At 41.0% G+C, this 27153-nt stretch overlaps 1 protein-coding gene across 6 annotated transcripts in view; it reads right to left on the bottom strand.

Annotated features, from left to right (window-relative positions):
* Window positions 1–175: 175 nt before the first annotated feature.
* The window catches only part of BTBD8 (BTB domain containing 8), a 42641-nt gene continuing 15663 nt past the window's right edge, over window positions 176–27153 (bottom strand). The window contains exons 3-18 of one of the 6 annotated variants that reach the window (XM_082227700.1): window positions 26483–26778; window positions 24845–24962; window positions 23888–23977; window positions 19239–19319; window positions 17516–17612; window positions 16514–16602; window positions 16219–16321; window positions 15618–15800; window positions 15033–15170; window positions 11661–11817; window positions 9340–9401; window positions 7197–7830; window positions 6596–6686; window positions 5687–5820; window positions 2719–5013; window positions 176–1305 (exon numbers count right to left, since the gene is read on the bottom strand). In XM_082227700.1, the coding sequence (XP_082083826.1) occupies window positions 836–1305; window positions 2719–5013; window positions 5687–5820; window positions 6596–6686; window positions 7197–7830; window positions 9340–9401; window positions 11661–11817; window positions 15033–15170; window positions 15618–15800; window positions 16219–16321; window positions 16514–16602; window positions 17516–17612; window positions 19239–19319; window positions 23888–23977; window positions 24845–24962; window positions 26483–26778 (5038 nt within the window). In that variant the 3' untranslated portion in view covers window positions 176–835. Of the gene's footprint in view, window positions 1306–2718; window positions 5014–5686; window positions 5821–6595; window positions 6687–7196; window positions 7831–9339; window positions 9402–11660; window positions 11818–15032; window positions 15171–15617; window positions 15801–16218; window positions 16322–16513; window positions 16603–17515; window positions 17613–19238; window positions 19320–23887; window positions 23978–24844; window positions 24966–25229; window positions 25266–26482; window positions 26779–27153 lie in introns of those variants that run through there. The other 5 variants (XM_082227701.1, XM_082227703.1, XM_082227702.1 and 2 more) reach the window with 5 other exon arrangements.

Consider the following 27153-nt stretch of genomic DNA (forward strand, 5'->3'; position numbering starts at 1 on the left):
TGTCTTATGCTATTAAATACCATCTTAAAAGAAAAAAACCTGTTAACTGTATTAGATTTTCTATAAATAATTCATGAGGTTCGCCCCCTCCAATTTAACAACACTGTAAACATTTATTTCTTCCTAGAAAAAGAACAGTATGTATCCCTTCCAGTAACTCCTGTGCAATCTTAGATTTAAACAATTTAGAAATTTATTGAATTTTCAAAAACAAAAAAGGTACAAAAAATCAACCTGGAGAAAACAACCCAAACATGCTGCTGTTTATAAATAAATTCAGAAACAGTTGCATTATTATTATTATTTCCTGCAAATCCAAACACACATTTCTAGAATTGAAAGTACTGTTGGCACACATCTTTTGATGTAATCACTGTGAATCGCTTATCTTTGAAGAAGTCACCAAGTCACTATGTATGGAGAGCAATGGAAGAAAAAAGGATAGCAATACTTATTCTGCATTCATATTTTAATTCATTGAGCATTTAGGAAATGTATGAGTAAGTGATGAATGAAAAAAGGAGAGAGTAAGTCAAAGCTTTTTCTTACAGGGCATCTAATTTCCTAAGTCTAGGAAGAGAAAGAAAAGAAGACATGCTTGAAAATAGTTTTTAGAAAACATCCACCTTAAATCTCAAAAGTTTATTTTACCTGTGTTTAAATCTTAAATTAGAAACAGACCACTTAAAGAAAGGATCATTTCAATATCAAGGACTGACTCTTCTTGACGGATGCAGTATTTATTATTGTATAGAAATATTGCATCACCTATTCACTTGCAGAGGTACAGGGAAAAGAAGAGGGGAGGAGTCCTGTCTCAAAACACTTGATCACTTCAATGATGGGTTTCTAGTTCAAGAATTGTCCATTCCCCTTGAGGGGAAGAACAATCTTCAGAGGAAAAACTTGCCACTGTGATGCTTGCTGAAGAATCATCCAGTGGAGATATCAGTTCAGTCCACCTACTGAAAGTGTCAATCTGTGCTTTACCCTGAGGTTGTGAACTGTCTCGTGCCAGAAAAAGTGTCTGGTTGATGAGATATTGTGCTAAGTTAAGGTCTTCAGGAACAGAGTTTTTGATGTCTAAGTTTGACTCCTGGTCAGATAACAGTTGCCTGAGAAGAGTCCAGTCCTGTTCTGCAAACGGCTGATCTTCAAAATCCACATCTAGAATGTTCAGTTCCGACTCCATCCTCTGCTCAAAAGCTTCTCCAACATCCATCTCGTAAATTGGAGAAAGGGTTTTTGGAGGCCGATGCTCATACATGCAGGTTTGTGTCAATCTGTCACAATCATCTATGTCTCCTGAAATAATTCACAATACTACACATTGTAAAAATTGCACAGGCTTTCCCCTTTTGCAGGGCTTTTGTACAGCATACTTCACTCAATGCAGCAGGACCAATCCAACCAGATAAAAGAGGTAAGAAAAAATGTAACTTGTATACAAAGTCCACAAATATTTGAGCCATTTTTTAAAATGCATTTAAAAAAGTAAATGAAACGAAGTACGGCTTATAAATAAAGCAGCAATCACCACTGGCAATTGACAATAAACCTCCATAATTGGAAAAAATTTCTGATACAGAAAATGACAAGTCATGTAAACCAACATTTAATGCACATGGATTTCTAAAACCACTAAAATAATAACTTAAAATAGGAAGGAGCAGAGCGAGGGAGGGGAAAACGAAAGGGAGGACATGATCACCAAACAGTGACTTAAGCCAAGTCAACCTCAAAGGGGCGAAAACAAATGGTTTATTCACAGGCTTAATATTTAAGTATTGCACATGCAAAGGGCAGCTGCAAGCAAGGACAAGCAAACAAAAAGAAGTACAGCTTGATAAGTCATCCATTCGTATGGTTCTTCAGAACACAAATCATCACTTTATAACTCTTAAATACACAGAAGTTTGAAAGATTCAGGTTCTCTGTGTTGTACTTTGGGGGTACCGAGTTGAATCCCTGTTTTAAGGAAGACACAAAACTAGACAAGAAGTTACCTAACCGTGTGAAGCAAGCATAAGTTTAAATGTATTAACTGTTTGTTTTAAAGCTGACCTTTCTCTTTTTAAAAAGAAATTATTTTTTCACTGGCAAAACTTAGAACTACAATAATTCTGGAAAAGTATCTTAAGAGTATAGGCCAGCTTCTGCTGAAGCCAATGGCAAGGGCCCCACTGAATCCAACAGCAGCTTAAGAGGAGACCCTAGCTCTGTGCAAAACAGAAACAATAATGAATATAGCTCTTAAAAGGCAAATACGCAGAGCACTTTTAATTGAGAAGATTAATGCACTTATTGCACATCCCACTTTGATATAGATATATATAGATATAGATATATATTTATGTGAATCATATAGGCTGCTGAACCAATGGATAGCCAAGTTTCCATTAAAAGATGATACTGCCTATGTTCTATTGGGTCAAAAATGAACTCAAGAGCAGGGAACAGCATCCCACTCTCTGCTTTGCCCATGATAAATATTCCCAACTGCCCACTGGACAGCGTCATACATATTCTATTATGGTCGAGAATATGGTATGCAACTTAAGATTTTGTTTGAAACATAAGCATTTAATTCTATAACAGTTTGGATAAAATTTCTAAAGGTATTTGCTAGAGTTAGTGTCTCAAACCCAACTATAAATCTAATATTCCACTAATACTTAATATCTTGAGGAACTTAATGCTTTTATTTCTGTACGTTACCTGCGGATAAAGCAGAGTTAGCGTATTCAGTAGATGCTGAATCAATCTCTTTCACGTGGCCTTCCTGAATCAGTATATGACTCCTACTTGGGTCTACAGGTTTTGCAGAATTGTTCTTTTGTAACTCAGTATTATCTCTTTGATGAAGATCCAGGTGACATGGTCTTCCTTGAGATTTTGTGTCATTGTCTGAGACTTTATTACACTGAAATTCATTGTTCTCTTCACTCTTGGCGTTTTCCTTAACTTCTGCAGGAGACGGACTATGTCTCACAATCAAATCTTTCTCGGCATGCTTCTGTTCCATAACTGGAGTACTCTTCTCCTTGGGTTTTTGCTCATTGCCACAAGGGTCTACAGAAGCATTCTCACTTTTCTCTAATCTTTCCTTATCATTCTCCTTACACTCCAGGAATCCGTCTTCAATCTCCAAGGAGTATCTTGAATAAAATGTCTTGCCATGATCCTCATGGGAAATGCCATCAAACACATCAGAAGGCGTTGCAGCATCCAGAGAACGCTGGAGGGAGGTGTGGACCTCTCCACCATCGTCAGATCCCAATTCTTCACATTCATCCACTGAAAGCAATACTGAACGCTTAAAGTTTTTGGTGGCAGGGAATTCTTGACTTCCAGTATCGTTTTCTGCTGCATCTTCAAATGCGAGATTCACAATTCCATGGAACTGCTGAACAGGGATTTCTGGTGGAGGCAGGTTTTCTACGACATTTTCAGTTTCAGACTTTTCATCTTCCGTTTCATCAGCTGAAGAGGAGACCTGATCAGCTTCTTGAGGAAACTGTGCAGCGGCAAAATTAGCATTATTCCCTCTGCAACCACCCCTTTTCTCATCACCTTGGTGCAGCCACGCTTCAGGCCTTTTTCTAGGGATCTCATCATCACTTGTTGAAATAACACGGAAGAGATCAGAGTTTTCCTTTTTCATTTTCACTTCTATCCTCAGACTTGTGTCATAGATTTTGAGTTCTTCGGGTGTACTTGTATCACTGCTGCTTCTGCCAAGGAAATCATGGCATATCATAGTGCTGCACTTTGAAATCCCTCTTTCATTTGACCCCTCATCATCCTGAGACCCTCCTGCATCATAGTCTTCCGATCTTGGCTTTATATCGTCGGATGATGTCGTTGCACTGCCAGTGTCCGATTCAGGGCTTTCTTTTGGATCAAGAGCACTGGAACTCAGATTCCAATGATCTGCAAAGGGGGCCTCTGAGTTCTCATGGCTCTCCGGGGTCTCTGTGGTATCGGTGTCTTTAGATGAGCATTTTTCTGCAACATGCTCTACAAAAGATTTTGAAGCAGCATCTGATTCCACGGTAGCCGATTGGGATTCAGTCAAGGCAGATTTATCAGAGAATTCATCAGCGCTTTCAGAGCCCATTATACAGACCTTAGAAGATTTCCTCCCCTCATGTTCAGAGTTAGAGCTGTCATTGGCTGTTTCAGACAAGCTGTGCAATGGATCTTCAAGATAGTTAACATCCTTTGAGGTATCATTAGATTTGCAACCGACCGATGTTACTTGTGTTAAAAGGTTCCCTCCTGTATGTTCCAAGAGATTCTGGTAGGCAACAGAATCAGGAAGTATTTTGCACTTCAATTCTTTAGAAGCTAAAATTGCAGGATTCTGGCTAACATTTGCACAAGTCACACCCTTCTCTTCTTGGACATGCTGCAATTCTTGTACAGTTGTTTTGTTTACAAGTGATTTATCATCTTCATTCTTATGAACCTGTTTTGCTATCTTTTCAGTTTTCAGCTCTGCAACACAATGATGTTCCAAATTTCCTTTCGTGTCTCTCTCTTCAAGAGGGGTCACTTTTTCTGAATCAGGTATGTGCCTCTTATCTATCTCAAGCAAAGATGTTCTGCTGTTGTTCTTCTTCCCTGGGCTAGATTTGTTACTGCTATGTAACTGAGTTCCCAACGAAGTTGAATTTTTTTGCCCTTCTGCATGTAAATTCTTCTGAACTGGTGATTCACTTCTGGAATGCTTCTGGCTTGAAGAAGGAAGCTTTGGAGCAGGTTGCCCTGTAACTATTTTCTGTTTTTGGTCTTTATTGTTCACCATTTCACTCTTCTTTGAATGGTTTTGGGTTTTGGATGTTATTATTTTTGCTGTGGCTTTAACTGAAGCTGTCTGTGGAGATTTAGACTTTTTCTTTGATGAAGGTTGCTTCTCTGATTGAGTTAGATATTGGGTCATGTTTTTTTCTTCATTTTGCTTAGGAGAAAGTCCAGGCTTCAGTAGATTTGGGGTCTCTCCTGGTGGACCTACCGAAACAAAAATCTAAAGGTTATGCTACATTCCAATTTGCAGAGTGTATTATATGAAGGAGCAGTGAATGTCAACTGTGTCAGGACTTTCCATACAAAAAGAACTTCAAAAGGACACTCAAACACAAATAGACCAAAAAGGAACAGAAGGTTAAAGTTGTCCTTTGTGGAAGCATCATCACTACTAACCAGAACCACACTGTGGAACAGGCAAGAGCTAGCAATCACTAGGCTAAAACTTAGAACACTGCCATCATTAATTATGTTAAAAGGGAAAAAAGTCTTTGCAGTATTATGACTGCATTTATTACACTATATTTGAGATCTGTAATTACACTAGCCACATGGTTAGTTTTGAAAACTATAAATTGATTTCTCACATACCATTAAAAGAAGGTATGGCATTGTAACCTAATTAGATGGCCCCTGCAAATTAGTGATGAGCAGCACTCCTATGAATGCCCCCAAATGGATCTGAGTTTTACTTACATTTCAATACAATGCATGGTTCCTTGAAAGTTACACCTGTATAATTCAATGGCACTTACTCCAAGAAAGGGTGCCTTGCTTTGCAGTTTAGTCATCTAACCACATGCATCTCTGACAAAGATTCCCAGTTTGGAAATGGTTTATACAAAGTCAGCATTACACGTACAGGACAAATCTTTACCTTGATTTTTCACAGTGTTAGCTACGTTTTTTGTCTTCTGTTGCATGGTAGAGTTGCCAGATTCATTTCCCCTTTTCTTCAAAACTGCCTGCGGTAAGGGTTCGTTGTTGCCCTTTCCAGTGCATTTCTTTACACTGAAAACAGAAACACGCTGCTTGAATTATTTGTAAGATTAAAGATCTAGAAGGTTAACATGATACTGAAGCATCTGCATGCCCTACACACGTTTCTATGTGAAAAAGCACAAAATGCCTCTAAGAAAAAAAGTCATAGCAGATTAAAAAGGGAGAAAATAGGATGTTAACAAGCAACACCATCTCTTGTTGACTATATAGCTTGTCTCTCCATTATTGAGAGAGCTCAGAATCCTGTTATTATTTTACAGGTGGAAAATGGAGTCTCAAATGATCTTTAGGGAGGGTTGAGATATAAAGCAGCAATGAAACAAAACTCTTTAGCATTCTGGGGTTCACAAATTCTGGCTGTCCCAATCCCACTCCTCTGGCACATGTTGAGGACTCATAAGAGAGGGTGAGAGCTTATCAGTGTTAAGGTAGGGAGAGTGTAACAAGCAATAAGAAAAACACATTTTTTAAATAAAAAACAACTTCCCCAAATGTGAGAGCACTCTCTCCCCATAGTCCTCTTGAATTCTCTAAGGAATCTGGGAAGCAGAATTTTGTGGCAAGCATGGGAATGGTGCCAGAAAGAAATGGTTGGATGATGCGAAGTCCTGAGAATATAACAAAAATAATTATAATTTCTTGCTCCATCCAAATATAAACCAGAATACAGAACCTGGAACAAACACACAAGTTTTAGAATGTTTTGACTTGATGAACCTCATTTTCAACAGGGAAATAAAATCCTATCAATATGGAAAAACTAGTAGCCCAACTTCCAACAGACCTGTTCATGGAACCATTAGCCTCAAGATCATTAACATGTTTTTTAGCAGGAGCTCCATTAGACATCTTCGAAGCAGGCTTTGTTTTCAAAGCTGTATGATAAAATAAAAATAGAATTAGACAGTAAAGAGACCCATGTAATGAGCATCTGCTGGAAAGTTCAAATCTCACGGTTTAAATACAATATTTTAGCTTCAACCACTTCCTCCCCAAAAAGATGAACCTTGATTATCCACAGTTGCTCCAAATGCTTCCTATTCAAATAACCTAAGCTTATGATTGCAAATTTAGCTGACATCCCCAGGTAATGGCAGCTAAATGAAATGTATTAGATGTAAAGTAAAAAATACTCAAAGGAATAAATATATTTTACCCTCATCTTCAAACAGCTGTTCAAAATTCTATGAAGATTTTTCAAAGGATTAGCTATGTATCTGTCCATGTTTTACCAATCTAAATTTCCTTTCTACAATCAAAATATTAAATTATAAAAATCAAATAAAAAATATCACAACCCACTTAGAAGTGATTTTTTAACAGATCCCCCCCCCTGTTTTGCAGTGAATGATCTGTGAGGCACGTCCAAAGGGAATCTCTATTACCTGAGTGCTTTTTGCCTTCATCTGTTAATTTTTCCTCTTTCAGTTCATCGAGCTGTTCAATGGACATCCGTAGATCTGTGCTGGAGTTAGTGGACTTGCTTAGAGTTTCTGTGCCCATAAGAGAGGGAGATTCCTTTCCACTGGTCTTCTTCAAAGGTTTTGCTTTAATCTGTACACTTGAGCTTCCAGGGAGTACTTTGGGTCTAGCGCCTGCAGTTTTACCTTCTTGATTTTTTGAGGCTTTGCCACTTCCCACATTTTTGTGTCCGCTAGCGGATAAAGACCGTTCGGAATCCTGTTTGGTAAGCAAGCTTTCGGCCTTAGCATTTCCATTATTTTCAGTTTTGGGCTTTATAACAGCTCTAGCCTTGGGCGAAGGCGTTTTCTCTCCCATTTTGGACTCTTTCATCATCTTGCAAACGGCTTTTTTGTTGTCTTTCCCCTTTAAATCGTCATGTTTCAAAGCCTTATTAGTGCCGTTCCTGTTGGTAGCTGATGTGTGCCCAGATGCTCCTAATCCATCAGATTTCATTTTATCCTGATTAGTGCAGGAACCACCCCAACTATTTTGCTTTCTGTATGCTTTCAAAGCAGGATGCTTTAGAGCAGAATTGTCAGTAGTGCATCTGTTTAACTGGGAGGAGAAAAATATGATAATTCAGAAAAGAAAGGAAAACAGTAGGAGAGTCACAGTTACTTACTCTGAAAACTTAGCTATTTAGTTCAGCATGAGTCTTAACTACCACACTTGAAGAAAACGTTCTTATCTCCATTTCTGAGGTTTAAAAACAACAGCTAGTTTAAACATCTAAGGTTGCTTAAGGGCTCACCAAATTTTCAAGGAGGGGGCTGGGCCCCCTCAAAACTCCAGTGGCTGCACACAAACGCCACACAACACGCTCACCTTAATCGCACAACTCATGCGGCACACCACACGGCATGCCTGCAACATGTCAACACATTGCGCGACGTCACATGGCATGCTGACGTCACTGCGCCAGCCCCCCCAATTGCAGGGGCAAGCTGGGGTGCTTGCTTCCTAAGGAGAAAGCTCCACCGGATACGGTGGGACGGACTTCCAAGATATGCATAAAATTGTGCCGTAATTTATATAAAAGTCACTTCTCAGCATTTAGGCCAGAGGTGAACATATTTGAACAGGCTTCATTCTCAATGGTTGGGGTCACCAGGGACCAGAAAGCACTTCACATCGTAATTCTTCTGGAGCAATATAGTTTATCTTTTGGTTTTCCATATATAAAATAACTGGATGCGTTCCTTCAGGCAAGCAAAAGTAAAATTCTAGGAACACCATTGAAGACTAAAATAAGTCTTCCCCTGAGGACACTGGAAGGCCTGACCTTCCATAAACAGAACACAGAGATGCAATGCATCTTCAAATAATCCTTGAAATGGAAGTCCATCCTTCCCCCACTCCTGGCACGGGCATTTTTCTAGGATTCTAGTTTTGCAGATTATAAATGTACTTGTAAATGAAGTCCAGTACTTCCAAAACTTTCAGAAACTAAGGCGCGGCTTCCAATTGGTTGCAGGAGCATCCTGCAGCCAATCGGAAGCCGCAGAAGCCTCACCGGACATTCAACTTCTGAGGCAAAGTTCGCAAACCAGAACACTTACTTCCAGGTTTGCGACGTTCAAGTTCCAAGTTGTTCATGAACTAAGCTGTTCAAAAACCAAGGTACGACTGTATGCATCACCACCCCCTTATTTAGGGTTGGATTCTCTCACAAAAATCTCTCCAAATATGGAGGTCCACTGGGTATTTATTTGATGGGATGAATAAACTGAATAGCTCCATTCACTAGGTAGGACACTATTTGTGTTGCAACCTGGAAAAAATATGCTTTTATTTTTTAAAAAAAACATTTCAGAGATGCATACAAGGAGAAATAGAATGCAAACTGCTTCTTTTGGAGTTGAGAGTATTGACTATTCTTAAACCAACCTCTTCCTTCAATGGGAAAGTTCACTTACCCTGCCCTCCCCCCACCCAAAGAAACAAAAAATATAAATATAGTGTCAAGATGATCATAGGTGTATATTAGCTCAGTTAAAATTACAAGGAAATGAAGTTGGCTAACACACTACTAGCTTGTGGTATTTTTTGTTGTAGTAGTTTTACCTGAGAACTAGTGAATACAGGCTTTTTGGTAGGTCTTCTATCATCGCCTTTATCAAAAGCAGCTGTATAAGAAAAGAATATCTTTCTTTAGAAAGAAATACTGGAGAAAAGGAATGAAGCTTCAGGGAAAATAACCTTTATGTAAAACAGGACAGCATTTGAGAAAGGAGTCATATTTTAGACCACAAGTAATTAAGAAATGATAGCAGTTTTTGACCTGAAGTGCAGAATGAAGGAAAATATGCAGGTTCTAGAAAGGATTTCTTAAATTGTATACTATTTGTTCCATTTTTGAAAAGAATGGAGCCACAAATTATTCTGACGAATGAGTTAGTTTACTTGCAGCTATAGGCAACTTTATTGTAGGCCATGACACTCCTTTAACACACAAGTGCCTCCTTGTTATCTCACTTCTGTAGTATTGGTCAATTACTGTGAATCTGTATTTCCTTTGTAAGCAAAGCTATGTTTTGGTTATTCCGAGGTGATCACACAAGCCTCTTTGGCCTGGCGACACAGCTCATCATATATGAAGTTTCCAAATAGAGCATGCTTCGCTGAAGCTCCCAGATGTGAGATTTCTGCAGTGCTTACGTAACCCACACTAGACAGATGGAAACATGAGAGGAAGTGCACTTGGTTCAGAATAGCCTTTGCCAGGGAGCAAGATTTATGTGCCTGGATTCTGTAAAGCATTTCACTCCATCCACTCTAAAAATGACTGCACTAGATACATATTATTGCTTTCATAAAATATGCAAGTAAGAGTAAATTTTACCCCCCCAAAAAAACACCCTTGTTCATTTAGTTCCTCGGTGAACCTCTGTTCTGGAAGGAAAGCCATGAGGCTGAAAATGGCATCATGAGGTTTATTTTTAGGGATGCCTCTATCTCATATATATATATATATGTGTGTGTGTGTGTGTGTGTGTGTGTTCACACATATCGTAACACATCAGTACAAATACGAGTTGTTCCATTGGGAACCCATAAACTGAAGAGCTTATCTCTTATTTTTTAGCTTATTATTACTGCCATTAAAAACACAAAACCAAACCCTGCAGTCTCCTGCAATCCCTAAATGAAATTATATGCTTCTTTGAAAGTTCATGTGAACATTCCAATAGCTGCAAAAGGAAAATATGTCCAGTTTCTGCTTATACAAATACATACAATTGCAAATAATGACATATTTCTGTTTTTTGATATTGTAATTAAAATGCAAGGATGAATGCTGCAGATTATTTGAAAGCACAAAACCATGTTAGGGGTTGAAGGCACAACACTAACTTCACAAACACAGGGTTGGTTATGGTCTCACATCTATAGAACCTAGTACTTTTACACTATAAAGCACTTTTTAGAATGATAGAGTCTGACTCTCCAAAACCAATTCTATTCCCAACATGACTTTGAGCCACTGATAATCAGGAAACGAAGGGGGTGGGTGGTGGGAGCTGAAGTTACAGCCTTTAAATAACACCCCACAATCTAGCTTATCCAGATTGCTCTTAATACAAACAAGGGGGTATTGTTGTTTTTCTAGCATTCGTTTATTGCTACCCAACTGCTTTGCAAAATGCTGTAATCCTGAATATGTAGCTTGCTTTCCTGATTAAAGAAACTACATGACCACAGCACAAATACAGAAGCATTGCCCTGAAGCCATTTTCAGGTACCTCATCTGCAGATTTTGTTCCATACATTTGAAAACAAAGGGGAGGCAAAGGAGCCACAGCAAGACTCCTTTTGTTTAAAGGCTCAAATTCTGCTGCTTGCATTTCAGCAGCCGCTATGAAGCTTCTGTGAAGATTGTTCTGCAGCAACAACAGCACCATATCAATTGTGAGGTTGACAGAACCAGGATCTGTTATTAGGCAAAATTAAAGCTTTCCATGGTATGGAATGCAAACTAAAACCCTCCATCTGCTACATGTACTAAACCAGTCAACAGCTTGGTACAGAATTCTTTCTACCATGCCCACGTGCTTAAAATAAATCCCATCTTTCAATATTCTAAGTACAAACAAAAGACAGCCTACCTATTTATTTGATTCCACATATCTGCAGTTCCATGCATCTGCAGTAATAACACGCAAGCGGCGTCGTTCACAATAGGGACATACAATCACTTGGCTTCCATGCTTGAAGCTGGCAGAGCAGGATATTTGGAGCGTTTTTGTTAAATTATTATGTACTATTTGAGAGCAGAAGGCTCATCAACATATTCTCCCAGCTATCATTAATTGCCAGCTCCTCTCATTTCTTTAATAAGGGCACAGCTGTTACGCAACGTGCTAAGCTCTCGACAGCTCGCCTACCTGCTTGTATGTTCTGTTGATCGTCTGCCTTCAGCAGCTTCCAGCTCTGTGTGTGACGAACAGCATAAAACGACTGAACCAGGAAGATCCACAGCTTATCACGCAGAGCCTGGATCCTGCACGTAAACCCCTGCGTTCCAAGTAAGAAAATCAGCAGCTGGAAAGAGCCACATTGTCATAGCAACCAGTCATTATTCCTTTGCAGAATCTACTTACTCTTTAAGCAAGATCAATGATGTCATCACTTAGATTTTATGATTGCCGAAGAGATGCATACGCGGTTTTGCAAAGGCCAATTGTCCTGCACCATAATTTTGCACAGCTTGAAACCAAGCCACTCCCACAAAAACTGTAGCTCATTAAAAAATATAGCCCCCTCCCTTTTTTCTTTTTTTTCCACCACAAATGAATCCCTTCATAGCTTTTTTACTCTCGGCTATGTCACTACAAGGTCAAATCCTCTGGGGGCCAATAATGCATCTGATTAAATTTTCATCACCCTTGCTGAGTAAGTCAACAATAGACGAGGATTGCAATCATACAGAATAATCTATGTGGTTTCTGTTTACAAGAGCTCATCATGTCAGATTTTAAACCCTGGAAGCTCAACGGGCAACATCCAGGACATTGCTAAAATTCATTTTTAGAATTACAACTGTGTTTTACACAAAAAAAACGGTAGTCTCATCAAATTCTTGTAAAATCTTTAAAATATATATATTCCAAAGAAATATATGAATAACCTTTGCCTTCACTAGCATAATATAGTCTCTTTAAATGTCCAATGCATTCATCCAGTCCTAAGCATACAGTGGACTGGTTTGCATATCCCACCAAGCCACACCTTGTTTTCAGTTCTATTATTTAATTTATTAAATTTGCCAGTTGCTTTATCTTGTCCAGGACAACCAGAAGCTACTTGCAAGCAACCACACAGACAGACAATCCCAGCTCCACATAGATACATTAAAACTAAGAGGAAAAAATACATTAAAACACCCTGCCCACATCTAAAAGGCCACAGATAGTTAAAAGACCAAAGGCCTGGTTATAGAGGAATGTTTTTGCCTGGCGCCTAAAGATATGATGATGATGATGATGATGATGATGATGATGTTGTGAGGCAAACCTCAGTGGGGAGAGCAGCCAACAAACTGAGGGAGCCACTGCAGAGAAGGCCCCTTCTCGTGTTGCCACCCTCCGGACCTCTTGTGAAGGAGGCACACAAAGAAGGGTCTCCTATGACGATTGCAGGGTCCAGTTCAGATCATATTGAGAGAAGCAGTTTAGCATGAACACACAGGCTCCTGGAGAAAAGCTTGCATTTGCTTTACTCCTCATTAGGATTTTTTTGCTACTGCAAAGCCAAGGTTTGGTTTGGTGTATTGTCTGGACCTGGGCTTGTGGTTAAAACTCTCCCCAAACTGACAGAGGTTTTTTTGTGGTTAGGTCTGGAGAGAGCTTAACCACAAATCCAGGTTTGGACAGCACGCTAAGCCAATGGAAGCAAATGTGACTGGGGAGGAGCAAAGAAACTGCTTGCTCTTCTCTGGGAGCCCACAGATTCATGCTAAGTCAAGGTTTGTGTGAACCAGTGACAAATAAATTAATAACCAAGTAACTGGATATTTTATTATCTGTTGCTGATCCCCGTAGGCTCTCAGGGATAAGGAACATATTTTAATAAAACGAAGCTACTTCCTGCCAAGTCAGATCAATTGTCCGTCTAAACGGCTACTTTCAATTTGGCCTGGCTGTGAGTTTCAAATCCAGCTCTCTAGTATCTTACATAGATATTTTCCCCAGCCATGTTCAACTGGAGATCGCTCAAGAAAAAAATGTTCAACTCTGAACCCTGAGCTGAACAGGCACCGAACCTAAGGGATGATTTGCTTGCAACTAATATATTTGTAGTGCTAAACATTAAAATGTGAGGGGATTTCAGTTTAAGTCGGTGGTTCTCAACCTGTGGGTGCCCAGATGTTGTTGGACTACAACTCCCATCATCCCTGAGCTCCAGCCTTGCTAGCTAGGGGTGATGGGAGTTGTAGTTCAACAACATCTGGGGACCCAAATGTTAAGAAAGGCTGGTTTAAGTGAACATGCACTGATGTACCCCAGGATCAGTAAGACATAAGCAATTTTGAATTTTGGGATTTTCCAAGCTTCTACGAGTCATTCATTTTCCTGAAAACAAGGGGGAAAGAAACTATACTAATCCATTTGCCAAGGAACACAACATGAAGTAAGCTTAAGGGTGCAACTCAAGCAGCTACTGTACATATCTCTTCAAGAGAAATGCTAAAGAGTGATTCCCCACCCCAACGTAAGAGTGATACTTCAGACTCCAAGTTGGAAAACAACCCCAAACCAAACCACCACCACCGCGAGACCTCATGTTCTTAATTTGGGTATTATGATAACTTAATTGTCCATTCAGATTACACAGCTGCTTGCTCCAACTCAAAGACATGGGCTGCGATTCGGAAAGAAACATAGAACGTCCCACATGTATATGTGAATTTTCAGGCTCCCCTGCCTCCAAATATATAATACAACCACTCATGTTTCTCTAAATAAAAGAGGAAGCCTATATTGAAAGTTAAGGAACCGCCGAAACAGCGTTTGAGCAGACTGGCAGCTACAGAGGTGGAAAGCACCAACCCCTTCTGTACCTGCGGCCTCATAATGCAGCACATTTTTCACTGCAGCACCTTTGCATGAACTAGACCCATTTTGCAGAGGAGCAGCGCAGGAAGAATGACTCGCAAGCGAGCTTCCTTAAGATCGCAGCACCACTGATTTCATCCAAGATTTACAAGGACATGCTTACATACTCTGTTGTGCCAGAATAGAAAAGGGGCTGAGGGAAAGAAGCAATGTACACAGAGCTCCCATCCTATGTACTAGCAGCAAACCAGTTCCTGGAGTGCCAATTCTTAAGCAGACTAAAACAGCATTAACACATAAGAGGGAGTTGTTAGCAGGCTTGGGGGATTTGGGTAAAGGGGATCGCCATGGTTTGCAGAAGGGCAAAAACAAAACTTTAGAAAACAGCCTGGTGAGTACCGGGTGCATTCAGTGCTCACAGAATGCTAGGTTTCTCCTGGAGGAAAAATGGAAAGGAAGGCAGAAACTGAATAAACATATTAACAGAAGAGAGGATGGGCGGCACGAACCCCGAAAGGAGCACACAGCACAAGCAATGTTTTGTTGCAGGTTCTACTTATAGCAAGACGAGAGTTATATACACTAAGTCACTTGAGCCAAGGTTGAGCACCTCCACAAAGTGTAAATATTTTAGGAAGTTAATTCATTAGCCAGATTTCAACAGCAGAATATTTTTCCCTTTGAAATTTTTGTAAGACCTACCGTGTCCTTCACTTTTGCAGAATTTAGCAAAGTGTCCATGGCTGTAAGAAGAGAGCAACTGTTTTCAGTGCCAACACCCTTCTCGACTGCTTCAAACACTTGATCAAGGAGGTCAGGTTCACTGCTCATGGCCTGAGACTAGAAGACATTATAGAAGCAGTCAGTTGAAACAGAGAAAGAGAGAGAGAGAGAATGCATTTTGGTGCCAGATCTTAGATTGGTCATTTAGGCTATAGGGGGAGAGGATCCTGGGGCACATGTGCGTCCTCAGGCACTAGATTGGTGATCCCTGCACTGACTGAAAGTTCACAAGCCCACTGAAATAAAAGTGTGCCTAACATCACAACCCTATCTCTACTCAGAAGCAAACCCCATTAAGTTCAGTGGGATGCACTACCAGGTAAAGTGCATATAAGACTGCAGCATTGCAACTCGTCCTAAAAAATAACCAAGCAGCTGCAGCCACTTTATCTCAGTAGGTAGAGAGATCGTTCACTGCTTCGAAAGCCCAGTTTCTAGTGACAACTAATCCCAGCCTATGGTATCGGTTGCTATAACATTGGCATCAATCAGATAGATTTTTACCTGTAGCAGGGCAAAAAAGCTCTCGCTTTGTATTACGTCGGGGAAATGTGCCACCATAAATGCTACACACTCTTCTTGCAGTCTAGATGCCAAGAGAAGAGCTGTTTCAGTCCACTTCACTCGGGGAAGACTCCCGATCAGCCGGTTGGCTTCCATCAAAAGATGGGCAGCATTCTGTGGACTCTTAAAACAATACATATGTGCTCTGAGCAACACGGAATATGCAGTTTCTACACTCTATTTCAACATATAAAAATGTTACAGCCTAGTGATCAATCAAACTTCTTATTTGAATGGTGTGTTATGTTTTTAACATCATAAGATTGCTTAGAACATTTAAAGACACAAACCAATAGCAAACATGCCACCTAAATTATGCTGACGTTAGCACCACTAAAATTATACTAATTCGAAATGGTGTATCAAAAGTCTTCTAACAGCTACACTTTCCACTAGAGGTTATATATTAACCAAGGCTGGAAATCTTAAGACACAATGAAACAAAACTGTCACTTTGGTACATGAAGTGAAATCAAGGCAGGTTGATTTCTGCATTAGTGTCAATGCTTTTTTTTATTTGAAAACAAGCAAACAGACTTACCAAAGAGTTTATCAACATGCTAAGACAATTATTCTGAAGCTCAGGGGATAAACTAGCAAAGCTCTTCTCTGACCAACATCTTACAAAATGCTGTACCATCCACCTGTTCAAAGGAAATATCGTGCTTAGACAAATCAACCCATCAGATGTCCCATCACATATGTGAGCAGCTGCAAAGTATTTTCCCATTACAAGTCAAAGAGTTTAAGAAACGATACACGCCTGCTGTTTTTCAACAGTTTTCTCAAAACTTAAAGCGATGAAGGAAAGAAAGAATCAAAATAGTTTAACTCACTTCATGCAAGCATCATAAAGGCTTTCCGCTCCTGTCGAATGGGCAATAGCTAGACATTCGATAACAGGCTGGTGCTTCCCAGGCACAGGCTAAAATTGTAAAGATATAAGCATATTTACTGTACTTTTAGAACCTTTGAGAGATATGAAAGTTGCTAATTGCAATAGGAAATGCTTTCAGTAAACAGATCACTTGTATTTGTGTATACAAACCGGATCACTCTGATCCAGTCTTCAAAAAATAATAATCAACATTTTATTATTCATTCTGCGGCTGGGCATGCTTACTGCTTCTCTTAAAATGATACGTTTTCAAACTTCCTACTTCTGGGGAACTCTTTCCACATCATGTTATCTAATGATAAATTCCCCCCCCCCCCAATATAACCTAGGTCTGTCTCAGAAACTCCATGCATTGCGGAGGATTTTGAATTCAACCCATGTGGGGCGCCAGAGCCAGGCCTACTGCATCACACCGAGAGTATGTACTAAGAGTGCACTCAAGAACACAGCCACAAACTGTGACAAAACTCAGTAGCAGTGGGCAAAGGGTCTTGCCTTTCAAAGCAAGCTTGCCCACTGCACCTGTTCTTCTCATTAAGGAAGCCCTAAGAGACTTCCAAGAAACAAGATGGAAACCACCAATCTAAAAAAATATCCCGTAGTACATTTTGCACAACCTGATTTATAGATGAAAAATGGTTTCCGTGAACAACGAAAATTTTAGATCTTACACCTACTTCACGTATTTAAGGAACATTTTATTCCACTTTCCCAGAATTGCTTAAAGCAGCTTTTAAATCCATTTTAAAATTTGTATTTTATTCCTATTTATAATTCTAGCATATCAATTACAAAAAGTTACCAAGTAGAGACAGTAAGGGCTTTCCAACTCAACACTCTGGCCTGCAATACCTAGACTGAAGATTTGATCAAGAATTTGGAGCCGTTTGGCTTTTATTGCTATTGTCAAAATAGAAAAAAAATAAACATTGGAACACACCTTGTGAAAAAAGTTGCAGTAGTCTCTTTTCAGAACATATATAGCTACTTCTCTTAGGCCCTCTAGCCCATACATGTCTGCAATGTTCAGTATGGAACTGGAGTAAAAGTAATAATAAAAATTATACAGAAGATAATCCTGCTTATAATGGAATCATTCCATAGTAATCTGCATCACATTAAGACAAGTGAATCTAAATGACTGCATTACCACTCATATTTTTTTGAAAGCCAAGTACAGCAACATTTCCGAAGGGATCTAGTATACCAGTAAAAAATTAAGGTGTAAGCCTTGCAACCCTGTTATATAAACCTCAGATTGGTAATTCATGCTATACATTGTGGCAGTAAACATTTTTTCAGTCCCTTTTTAGCAGCCTTCTGGGGACACACGCCAGTGACAGAAGAGGCCAGAGGCAAAAGTAGATAGAACAATGAATGCACATTTATTTTTGTACGGGTGGCTAGTTTCCAGCATATACATGGGGCCTCTCTATCCTTTCACAGCAAAGCAAAAGGCATTACCAAAGTTCAAGGACTGAGAAGAGATAGGATAGCCATCTTCAAATATCTAAAGGGCTGTCGCATGGAAGATTATTATTATTGTTATTGCATTTATATACCACACTTCATCCGAAGATCTCAGAGCAGTTGACAAGATGAAAATAGAAAATAAAAGCTCAAATAAATAGAACAAACACAAAAGAAAACAATACCCCCCAAGCACATTCTAAAGGCCACAGAATATCAAACAAAGGCGTGGTTGAAGAGGAATGTTTTTGCCTGGTGCCTAAAGACGTATAATGAAGGTGCCAGGCAAACATCCCTGGGGAGAACATTCCACAAGTGGGGAGCCACTGCAGAAAAGGCCTGCTTTGTGTTGCCACCCTCTCATGGAGAAGGCACATGAAGAAGGGCCTCAGATGATGATCACAGACTCCCAGTTGGTTTATATAGGGAAAGGCAATCATTGAGGTAATTGTGGTCCTGAGATTCAGCAGGCTTGTTTTCTCCTGCTCCAAGGGGTTGGACTCAAACCAATGGATTCAAGTTACAAAGAAGGGGATTCTGACTAAACATCAGGAAGAACTTTGTGCTGGTCAAGAGCTATTTGATAGCAGAACAGACTCCCTTGGAAGGTGATGGACTCTTCCTCCTTGGAGGTTTTTAAGCAGAGGTTGGATGGCTAAATGTTATCCACTTCCCTAGATGGTCTCCCACTCAAGAACAAACCTGACCCACATCTGTTTAGCTTTACAAAGTTTGCTGCATTCCTTCACGTCTTCATATAATGGAGAAATGGCACTTTGAATGTGGTGACTAGTCATTAGGCTTGGTAAAAGCATCCAGGAAGAGGAGGACTTAAAGAGGGCAAAGGTCATGGATGGGATTTTGGGTTTTGTGAGTGAGATGAATAAAAATGGCAGGTTTTCCAGACCCTTCATAGTGCAGCAATAAACAGTAACCCAAGTACCAAACATTTCCCCTCCTTCCCACAGAGTATCCTTCATCACTACTACCCCACCAGCTCAGCTGCCAAAAAAATAAGACACACACCCCTTTTCGCAGTACTTCAAACATAATTAGAGTGCAATAATAATTATTTCTGGCACTCTTGCCATTTTAGTTTATAGTCTTTGTGACATACTTTCTATTTTAATGTGGAATGGTGGAAGCAGATCAGGCATGGTATGCAATTAAAAATAACAAAACTTGACACATACCCAGCATCTGCTTTGTTTGGGAAATCCAAAACTCCTCCATAGATAAAATGCAAAACGACAGTCATCTCTACATGGTTTAAGCTGCAAAACAGAAAGAAAAATCATTACAGACACCAGCATCTGTGAAATAAAATAGGTGGTTCACGTTTTAGAAACCCTAAGTGGTTCACCGAGCCCTGTCATATTATAAAACGAAACCACATCAAGGTAAAGTAATACCACTAATGCAATCTAAAATTATACATGGGTCACATTCCCCAACAGCTAAAAATGTGAAAAGCTGGATTCTCACAAGAACAGCTTTACAAGAGCTCCAGCGATCTAGTCCTTGGCTACAACCCTGAAGCCTCTTATTTGCTAACCACCCAGGCAAGTGTGCCAACACTGCTTAGGAACAAGTGCTGTTAAGATTGTGCGATCTAAAGATTAAATTATCTTTATGAGATTCCCCATCACTAAAATGGCAAGGGTTGTACTTATTTTTAAGGCTTTCCGAAGAAATCTTCAGCAGATTAAAATGCCTTTTATAAGAGATTAAAACTAAGCCCCTCCAGAGATCAGAGGCAGATAAAGACATAACAGGAAGATTCGGAACACATACCAAAACACGGTCTACTACTGCAAAAAGTGGTCCAGGAGTCATAGGTTCACATTTTCCCTCTACCCCATCTCCTTGCATACACACATTGGTGGGGGCTTCTATTGGTTGCCATATGTGGAATATTTTGGAATTGGGGGGGGGTTGTGTGTGGGAGAACCCTACACCCAAGTAGCTTCTACAGCTGTTAACTCATTTGATGTACCCAGTGTCCTCTCCAACTACCTTTGCCTTGTCTATCTAATCTGGACCATGCTTGTCAGGGTCACAGAGTAAGTCAGGGGTCAATATACAGAATACACAAAAGTACTGAGGAATGTGTATTTTATTGCAGCGGGACAAAGACAATTTTATCGTAGTGAACACAAACACCTGCGCTGGTTGCATGGATCTAGAATGCCACCCAGAGGGTGGCACCACTGAAGAGGCGATTTTCACCAAATTCCTTCTGCAGCCCTTTTAAGTCTTCCCTGCAAGGTCAGAGGACCATCCAGAACTGCATGATGAATCAGCAAAAGTTCTCTCTCTCGCCACCCGCTTCCTGCAGCCAGCACCTCTGCTGAATTAGAATGCTTTCCGAGAGTGGAAGGAGCCCTCTTGAGAATGAAGGGCAACTCAGAACGCAACCCACTGTGTTCCTGAGAATTAAGATTGCATTTTGGGGTACAGCTTCCAACGTGATAAACAGGAACAACTGTACATACTGCAACATGTGGCAACATTAAATATGTTTGAGGAGCATTCAATAAAAGTGAAATTAGTTATTTTGGGTTAAATGACAAAAAATCAACACAGTTGTCTAGCTGCATGCGAACGCATGAGGTAGCCATAAAAACAGCACGAATGAGTAGCCCTGCTGTCTTGACAGCTGGTCTCAAACAGCATTTTCATTATTTCAGGATAAGCCATATGCACTGTACTCTCAAACGTTTATAACGGCAACAGGAAAATCTACAAAAGGGCAGGACAGTGTATAAGAAGATTTGCCACGGTGGCCCCAGATTCAATCTGGGCTTGCAATCCTCATTTGTGGGGCAAGCACTGAAGCCTACTGGGCCAGGTTGCAAACAATGACACACTAATTAGCCTGTGTGCATAAGAGAAGGGTGCATGTAAGCCCAAGCTTTCTTCCAGACTTGTTCTCATAGAACAGCCATGTACAACACGTCGATTGCGAGCCCTCAGTGGACCACGGGATTGTTTCTGGTCCATCGCAGGGCCTTTCTCTGCAACCTCAGATGCAGCCGCCGCCAGTCTCCACAGTAATGCAACCCTGAGCAGCGCGCGCTGGGAGACAGAGGAAGGTACGAGGGAGATGGGGAGAAGACTGTGCAATGCTGCTGGAAAAGGGGAGGTGGGCTTAATGTGGGCAGGCACTATTGGGATCCACATCAGCTGTGCAGCTCCCTTTGACAGGGGAGAGACAGAGAGAAGCTGGCTCCTCAGATCTGTGCAAACTACCGTATGTTTCGTCCCATACGACGCTCCGTCCCATAGGACGCACCTAATTTTTTTGGGGGGAAATAAAGGGGGGAAATTCCCTTTATTCCCCCCCCCCAAACCAGGTCGGGGAACAGCGGGATGGCGGCGCTGCGCCTCCCCGCTGTCCCCCAAGCTTGTGGGGCTGGCCGATGTCTGCCCGGTGTGCTCTGCTTCAGGGCATCCTGCGCGCCGGGCAGCAGGCTGCTATCCGCAGTGTGGGGAGCCCCGCAGGAACTCCCGCGGGCTCCCCAGGCTTGCAGATAGCTTCCTGAAGCCTGGAGAGCGAGAGGGGTCGGTGCGCACCGACCCCTCTCGCTCTCCGAGCTTCAGCGAAAGCCTGTATTCGCCCCATAGGACGCACACAGATTTCCCCTTCATTTTTGGAGGGGGAAAAGTGCGTCCTATAGGGCGAAAAATACGGTAATATAAAAATACAGTTTGACTTTTCTCACTTGTTTAGTTACTTGTCCACCTAGTAATTATTTGGATCTGTCATAATGATATCCAAACATAACTACTGTATCTGTGAAATAATGATCCATCCATTTATTTACTTAACAAATGACTTCAGACAGTGGTAGATCACTGCCATTTTTTGATACTTGTTGGTAGATCACAGCCAACTTGTGGTTGGACATGCCTGTCATAGAACAAAACCATGATTTGGCATTCTTGCTGAACTGGATCAACGGGTCAAAAATAAAAGAATTCCTTCCAGTAGCACCTTAAAGACCAACTAAGTTAGTTCTTGGTATGAGCTTTCGTGTGCATGCACACTTCTTCAGATGTAACTGAAGAACTAACTTCTTCAGAACTAACTTAGTTGGTCTTTAAGGTGCTACTGGAAGGAATTCTTTTATTTTTGACTATGGCAGACCAACACAGCTACCTATCTGTAACTGGATCAACGGGTCTTAAGCTCCATAATCAGAAATACTGAGACTGGTTACAACTGAGACACGCTGGTGAAACAGACACCCCCTTGTCAAGAAATATAGGTGCTGCCTGACTTCCAGCCAGAAGAATAGGAAAAGTGGTCACGGGCTTTATCACAGATAAGATGCATCTGACTTGGCTGTATCAAGAAGTGTCCCCAAGCTCCCAAGCAATCAAAAGTTCTAGGATGTCAGTTGAGGGAAAAAAAGCATCCAGCATCATACCACCAGGTATACAGAACCATGTTCAACATATGTAAGAGCAGAAGAAAGCTAGTTTTTATTGTCACTTCGTCATCACAGTACAATGACAGCTTTATATCCCCACAGATGTGCGCAGCAAACCTCATGTTTACTCAGAGGGAAATCTCACTATGCTGAGATGGATCTTATTCAAAGGGAAGGCTGTATAATATTGCACAAATTAAAAGTCAGAGCACCTGTACAAGGAATGCTCAGTTAATGCATTTTCTAAGGCGACAAGGAAAGAAGATTTGGAGTTTTATGAATCTGTAATTCTTAATCCACAGTCAAGTGTTAAGTAATCCATGAACCAAGGCAGGCAGCTTGCTTTGCTATTCGCCATGTGCGCTGCTCTTATTGTAGAAATGGCTACAAAAACCTGCTTAAACTGTTAGACCTACAGTGACCAGTACAAGCCCAGTGACAGCTCCCAGGTAAAATGGGGAAAAGCCTCAAGAATCTGGACTCCTCGCTGGTGCACTAGGCCCCAACTCCCAAGTATGGTTGAGTAGTTGCCAGCCCTGATTCAAGGCTAACTAAAGCTTCCCTTAAACCAGGATATGCAATTTTGTAATGTGTCATTTAAGTGGGGTAACCACTCCCTAGAAAAAAAATCTCAATTTACATATAGACTGCAACAATCCTGCCAACAAGCACTAATTGATAGACACCCTGTACCAAGTTCTCATCAAAAAAATATACTGGCCAAGTGGTCTCACACATAACGATAGCTCTAGTAGGAATACAGTGCCCCCATACATAACCTACCCCAATAACATCCCCGGGCGCTGGGAGAGACATGGGCGACAAGAAAAACCTCTCCCCAGAGATGATAGCCTTATTCCAGCATCGCAATTGTGGTTTTAAATGGGTTCCCATTAGCCTTTGTATCAGTGCTGACACGTATCAGTGCTGTCGGAGGCATGATGCTCACCCGTGTGACGCTGCCCAACCTTGTCACCCTCACAAGCTGGCACCTCTGCCCCTAACTGTTCCCCTACAAAGAATTTGTTCCAGGGAGGCAAGACACAGCAATGTCTTTCCAACATTCCCTTTATAATTTGTTTACTACCCATCTAACAGGCCAGCAAGTCATGCTAAAAGCAGAGAAGGGACGTTACTTGCTCATTGAATTTAATTGCAATGCAGAACTTTCCCATTTTTAACTCTTCCGGTTGACGTTTTGATGCAAATAGATAGATGCAGGTTCTCAATTCACAGAGGTTTCCCACTAACCCAAATTTAGGACTGTTGCTCAAAATATACTGCACCAAATAAGAGAGTCAGGACAGATTAATTTGAATTGCTTGGTATGCAGCATGGCTGCTCCGCATTTGCAGTGATTTTAAATTGCCTACCTTTGCTCCCATACGACTTGCAAAACAACTTACCCTTGAAGAGTGATGTGCTCTTGAGAGCTTTCGGCCCAGCTCCCATTCAGCATAGCAGCAAAGTAACAAGATCTGGCACATAAAATGGCCCTGAGAGATGGAAGGGTGGGGTGTGTGGGGGGAGTAAACATTATTCTACTAGATACAAATATTTATTTTAGGAAAGCTGCTACAAAAGGTTGAAATTATTTGCCCTTTACCTACTAATGCGTGTCTGCTCACTGCATACTTATTTCTCCCAGGATCCCTGGCAATTTAATCCGATTTGTCACAGAATGTGGAAAAATGCTACCATTCTGAAATGCCTCCAGTTAACAGCTAATCCACAATTCATTTTCATTATCCACAAAACAAGGCTGGAAGAATATCTCAAATTCTTAGGCACCTGGGGTTTTCTCCCACTTTGAACACAGAACATCACTACTTTCCCCCATCACAGATCTTTCATCTTCCTTCCAAATGAGGAAATACCTCTTTTGAGGGCAGATCTGCAGCTTAACACTAATTCAGCTATTAACACTCTGCAATTTTTTCAATATGATTTATTCTGGTAACAGTCTGCTTATTTATTTTGAGGACCAAGAGCTTTAAGGAGCAAGACAGCTGTGTTCTTTTTCTCTTGCTCGCTAAACTAAGCTTTTCTTGCAGGAGGGGAATATTTAAAAACTCAACACGCTGTTGCTGAATCAATGCCAGTTTTCATCTAGTATTAGATTAGCTCTTCTCCATCGAAGATCACACATAATGGACTGTATGCAATGCAACCTACTCAGAGTAGTCCCACTGATATTAATGGACATGACTAACCTAAGTCATTAATGTCAATGGGTCTACTCCACTGACTCCAAATATAGCTTAATTAGATACAACCCACAGACATTTCTAAACGTTGTTCCACCCACCCGAAAAACGCAATAAGCTGCTTTTTAAAAAAAAAACGCTAGTCTCTTGAAGCACCTGTGCACTTGAAATTGCTTTCTGTCAATCCATATAGTAAGATCCGAAAACCAAGATTTCTTGCAGAGCATCAGTAGGTCTTTTCCTAAGCAAGATGCTGTTTCTATTTTAGAATCATCTGGAACAAAGAAAAATGACTTGTTATGAGACCATCCTCCACCATAAGGTCCTGGAATAGAAAATATCCTAAAAGAAAAGCTCTGTGGAATTTCACATTAATAAAATATACAGCCTCAGTAACATAGGAAACAGGTAATAAAAAAGGAACATCTCTAAAACCTCAATCCCTGAACATCTGAACATCTCTAAAACCTCAATCCCTCCCAAATGCATGGGGAAAGAGGTGTGTCTTCAGTTGCCGACAAATGTTAACACTGGCGCTTACTGCACTTTGTAGGGGAGTTTATTCCATAGACAGGGATATACCAGGAGACTTTCCCCCAAGCATCCAGAACACCCTCAAGGCCTCCCCTGGAGATGTTAATTCACAGTCCGGTCAGTAAGAGTAGCATTGGGATCATGAGTTTCAGGGTCATAATGTTTGAACTATGCTGTACCCACTTGTTCCCCATATAAAGCCACCAGGTGTGGTCATTAGTTGTTTGGGGGCAAAGTGTCATCAATGGGCTGATGCCATCCTGCCCTATTTCTATGTAACAGCTGAGTCGGGGGAGGCTGTCCATGATCTGGACTAGGGCTGGGCAATATATCCATATATTGTCCAAAATCAGTTTGAAGCCCATATCGTGATATCAGTTTCATAATTTTTTGACTTGGCAATATATTGCGAATCACAGTGTGGGAGTGCACTACGCGAAAATCACAATGTGGGGGAAACCGCAAAGCCAGCCAATGCTTCTCTCGATTCCTGCAGCCCCTGGTAACTCTGCCGGCTCACCTCTCCCCTGCCTTCTGCAAGGGGCAGCGAATCACAAGAGTAGGCACCCGCAGAAATCATGATGCAGGGAAAACTGCAATGCCAGCCAATGCCTCAACATAGCTCCACCCTTATTTCAGACTTGGTGATATATGGGTATATCTCAGTGTCTAGCTGGTGATATCACAATGTTGAAAACCAGATATCGCATGGCCCTAATCTGAACAGTTGTGGGATGGATGAGGGTCAATAAATGGAGCTTGAGCCCAAAGGCATTATGGACTAGTGGTTCTCATGTCCGGGAAATGATCTGCAATCCTAAACCCACTTTGGAGAAAGATGAACTCACCAGGACTTCTGAAGAGACATGTGTAGGACTGCACTGTTACATCTTGCCTGCAGGCTCACAATATGCCTTGGTTGTTGTTTTTATTGATCTTGTGTGAGCCTCAGGGTACCTTTCCAACGGAAGAGTGGGCTAACAATGCTTTAAGCAAACTCCGTAATTCCACAAAACGCTCGGCACTAGAGCATCTCCGCTCTTACACAATAGGTGGGTGTAAGAGTTGCTGTGGCTACACATTCCTACAGTCCTGTCTAAACAACGCAAGGCTCATTACTCAGGAGCCAAGTTACAGCGAAGAATATTAAACTCGACATTGCAAGCGCAGCAACGGCAAACCTTGTTTCAGATGGTTAACAAACCCACACTGGCATTTAAGTAACAAAAGGAAATCCAAACGCCACCGGTTTAACCTCACCTGACACAACTGCATTGCCTTCAGCATCAACAGCAGCAGCAGCAGCATCTTCTCCAGGAATTTCATTTGCAATAAAAGGGGAAGCAGCAGCTTCTGTTTCTAGGGCTCCGCTTAAGGAATACTGATAACCAGATGTCCTTTCATGATTTTCTAGGCACTGTCCAGCGAATATTTCACCATTCTGCAGATTGCTGACGTCCACACTTTCATGTTCCTTTGTGGAGCTAGGCTTTGATATTTCTTTCTTGAGAATCGCTTGCTCAGACTCTTTGACGTTTCCGGATGAATACACGACCCTAGGAAGAGAGAGCCAGGCTGTAATCCCATGCACATATATTTGGAAGGGAGTCCCACTGACTTCAATGGGACTTGCCTCTGAGGACGCCTGCAAAGGATCAGACTTCATAGAAAGTTTTATGCACTGCATAATTCAAAATGTGGTTTTGACTACCAGATCTCGTGAAGTTAACAGTGCCTATCCTTATGTAGTTGTCCAAAACAAGTAGCAAAACAGAACCCTGCCCTACAATAGAAATCGAATAATACCACAATACATTGTTTTACCTGCCCTCCATCTCAATCATTTGGCGCCAAACACTAAAACCTAATTATATTTTCATATACAGAGTACTCAAAAATCCAAGACATTTTAAAAACAGCAGTTATCACAA

This window comes from Podarcis vaucheri (assembly GCF_965113315.1).
Source record: "Podarcis vaucheri genome assembly, chromosome: 6".
Classification (NCBI taxonomy): Eukaryota; Metazoa; Chordata; class Lepidosauria; order Squamata; family Lacertidae; genus Podarcis; species Podarcis vaucheri.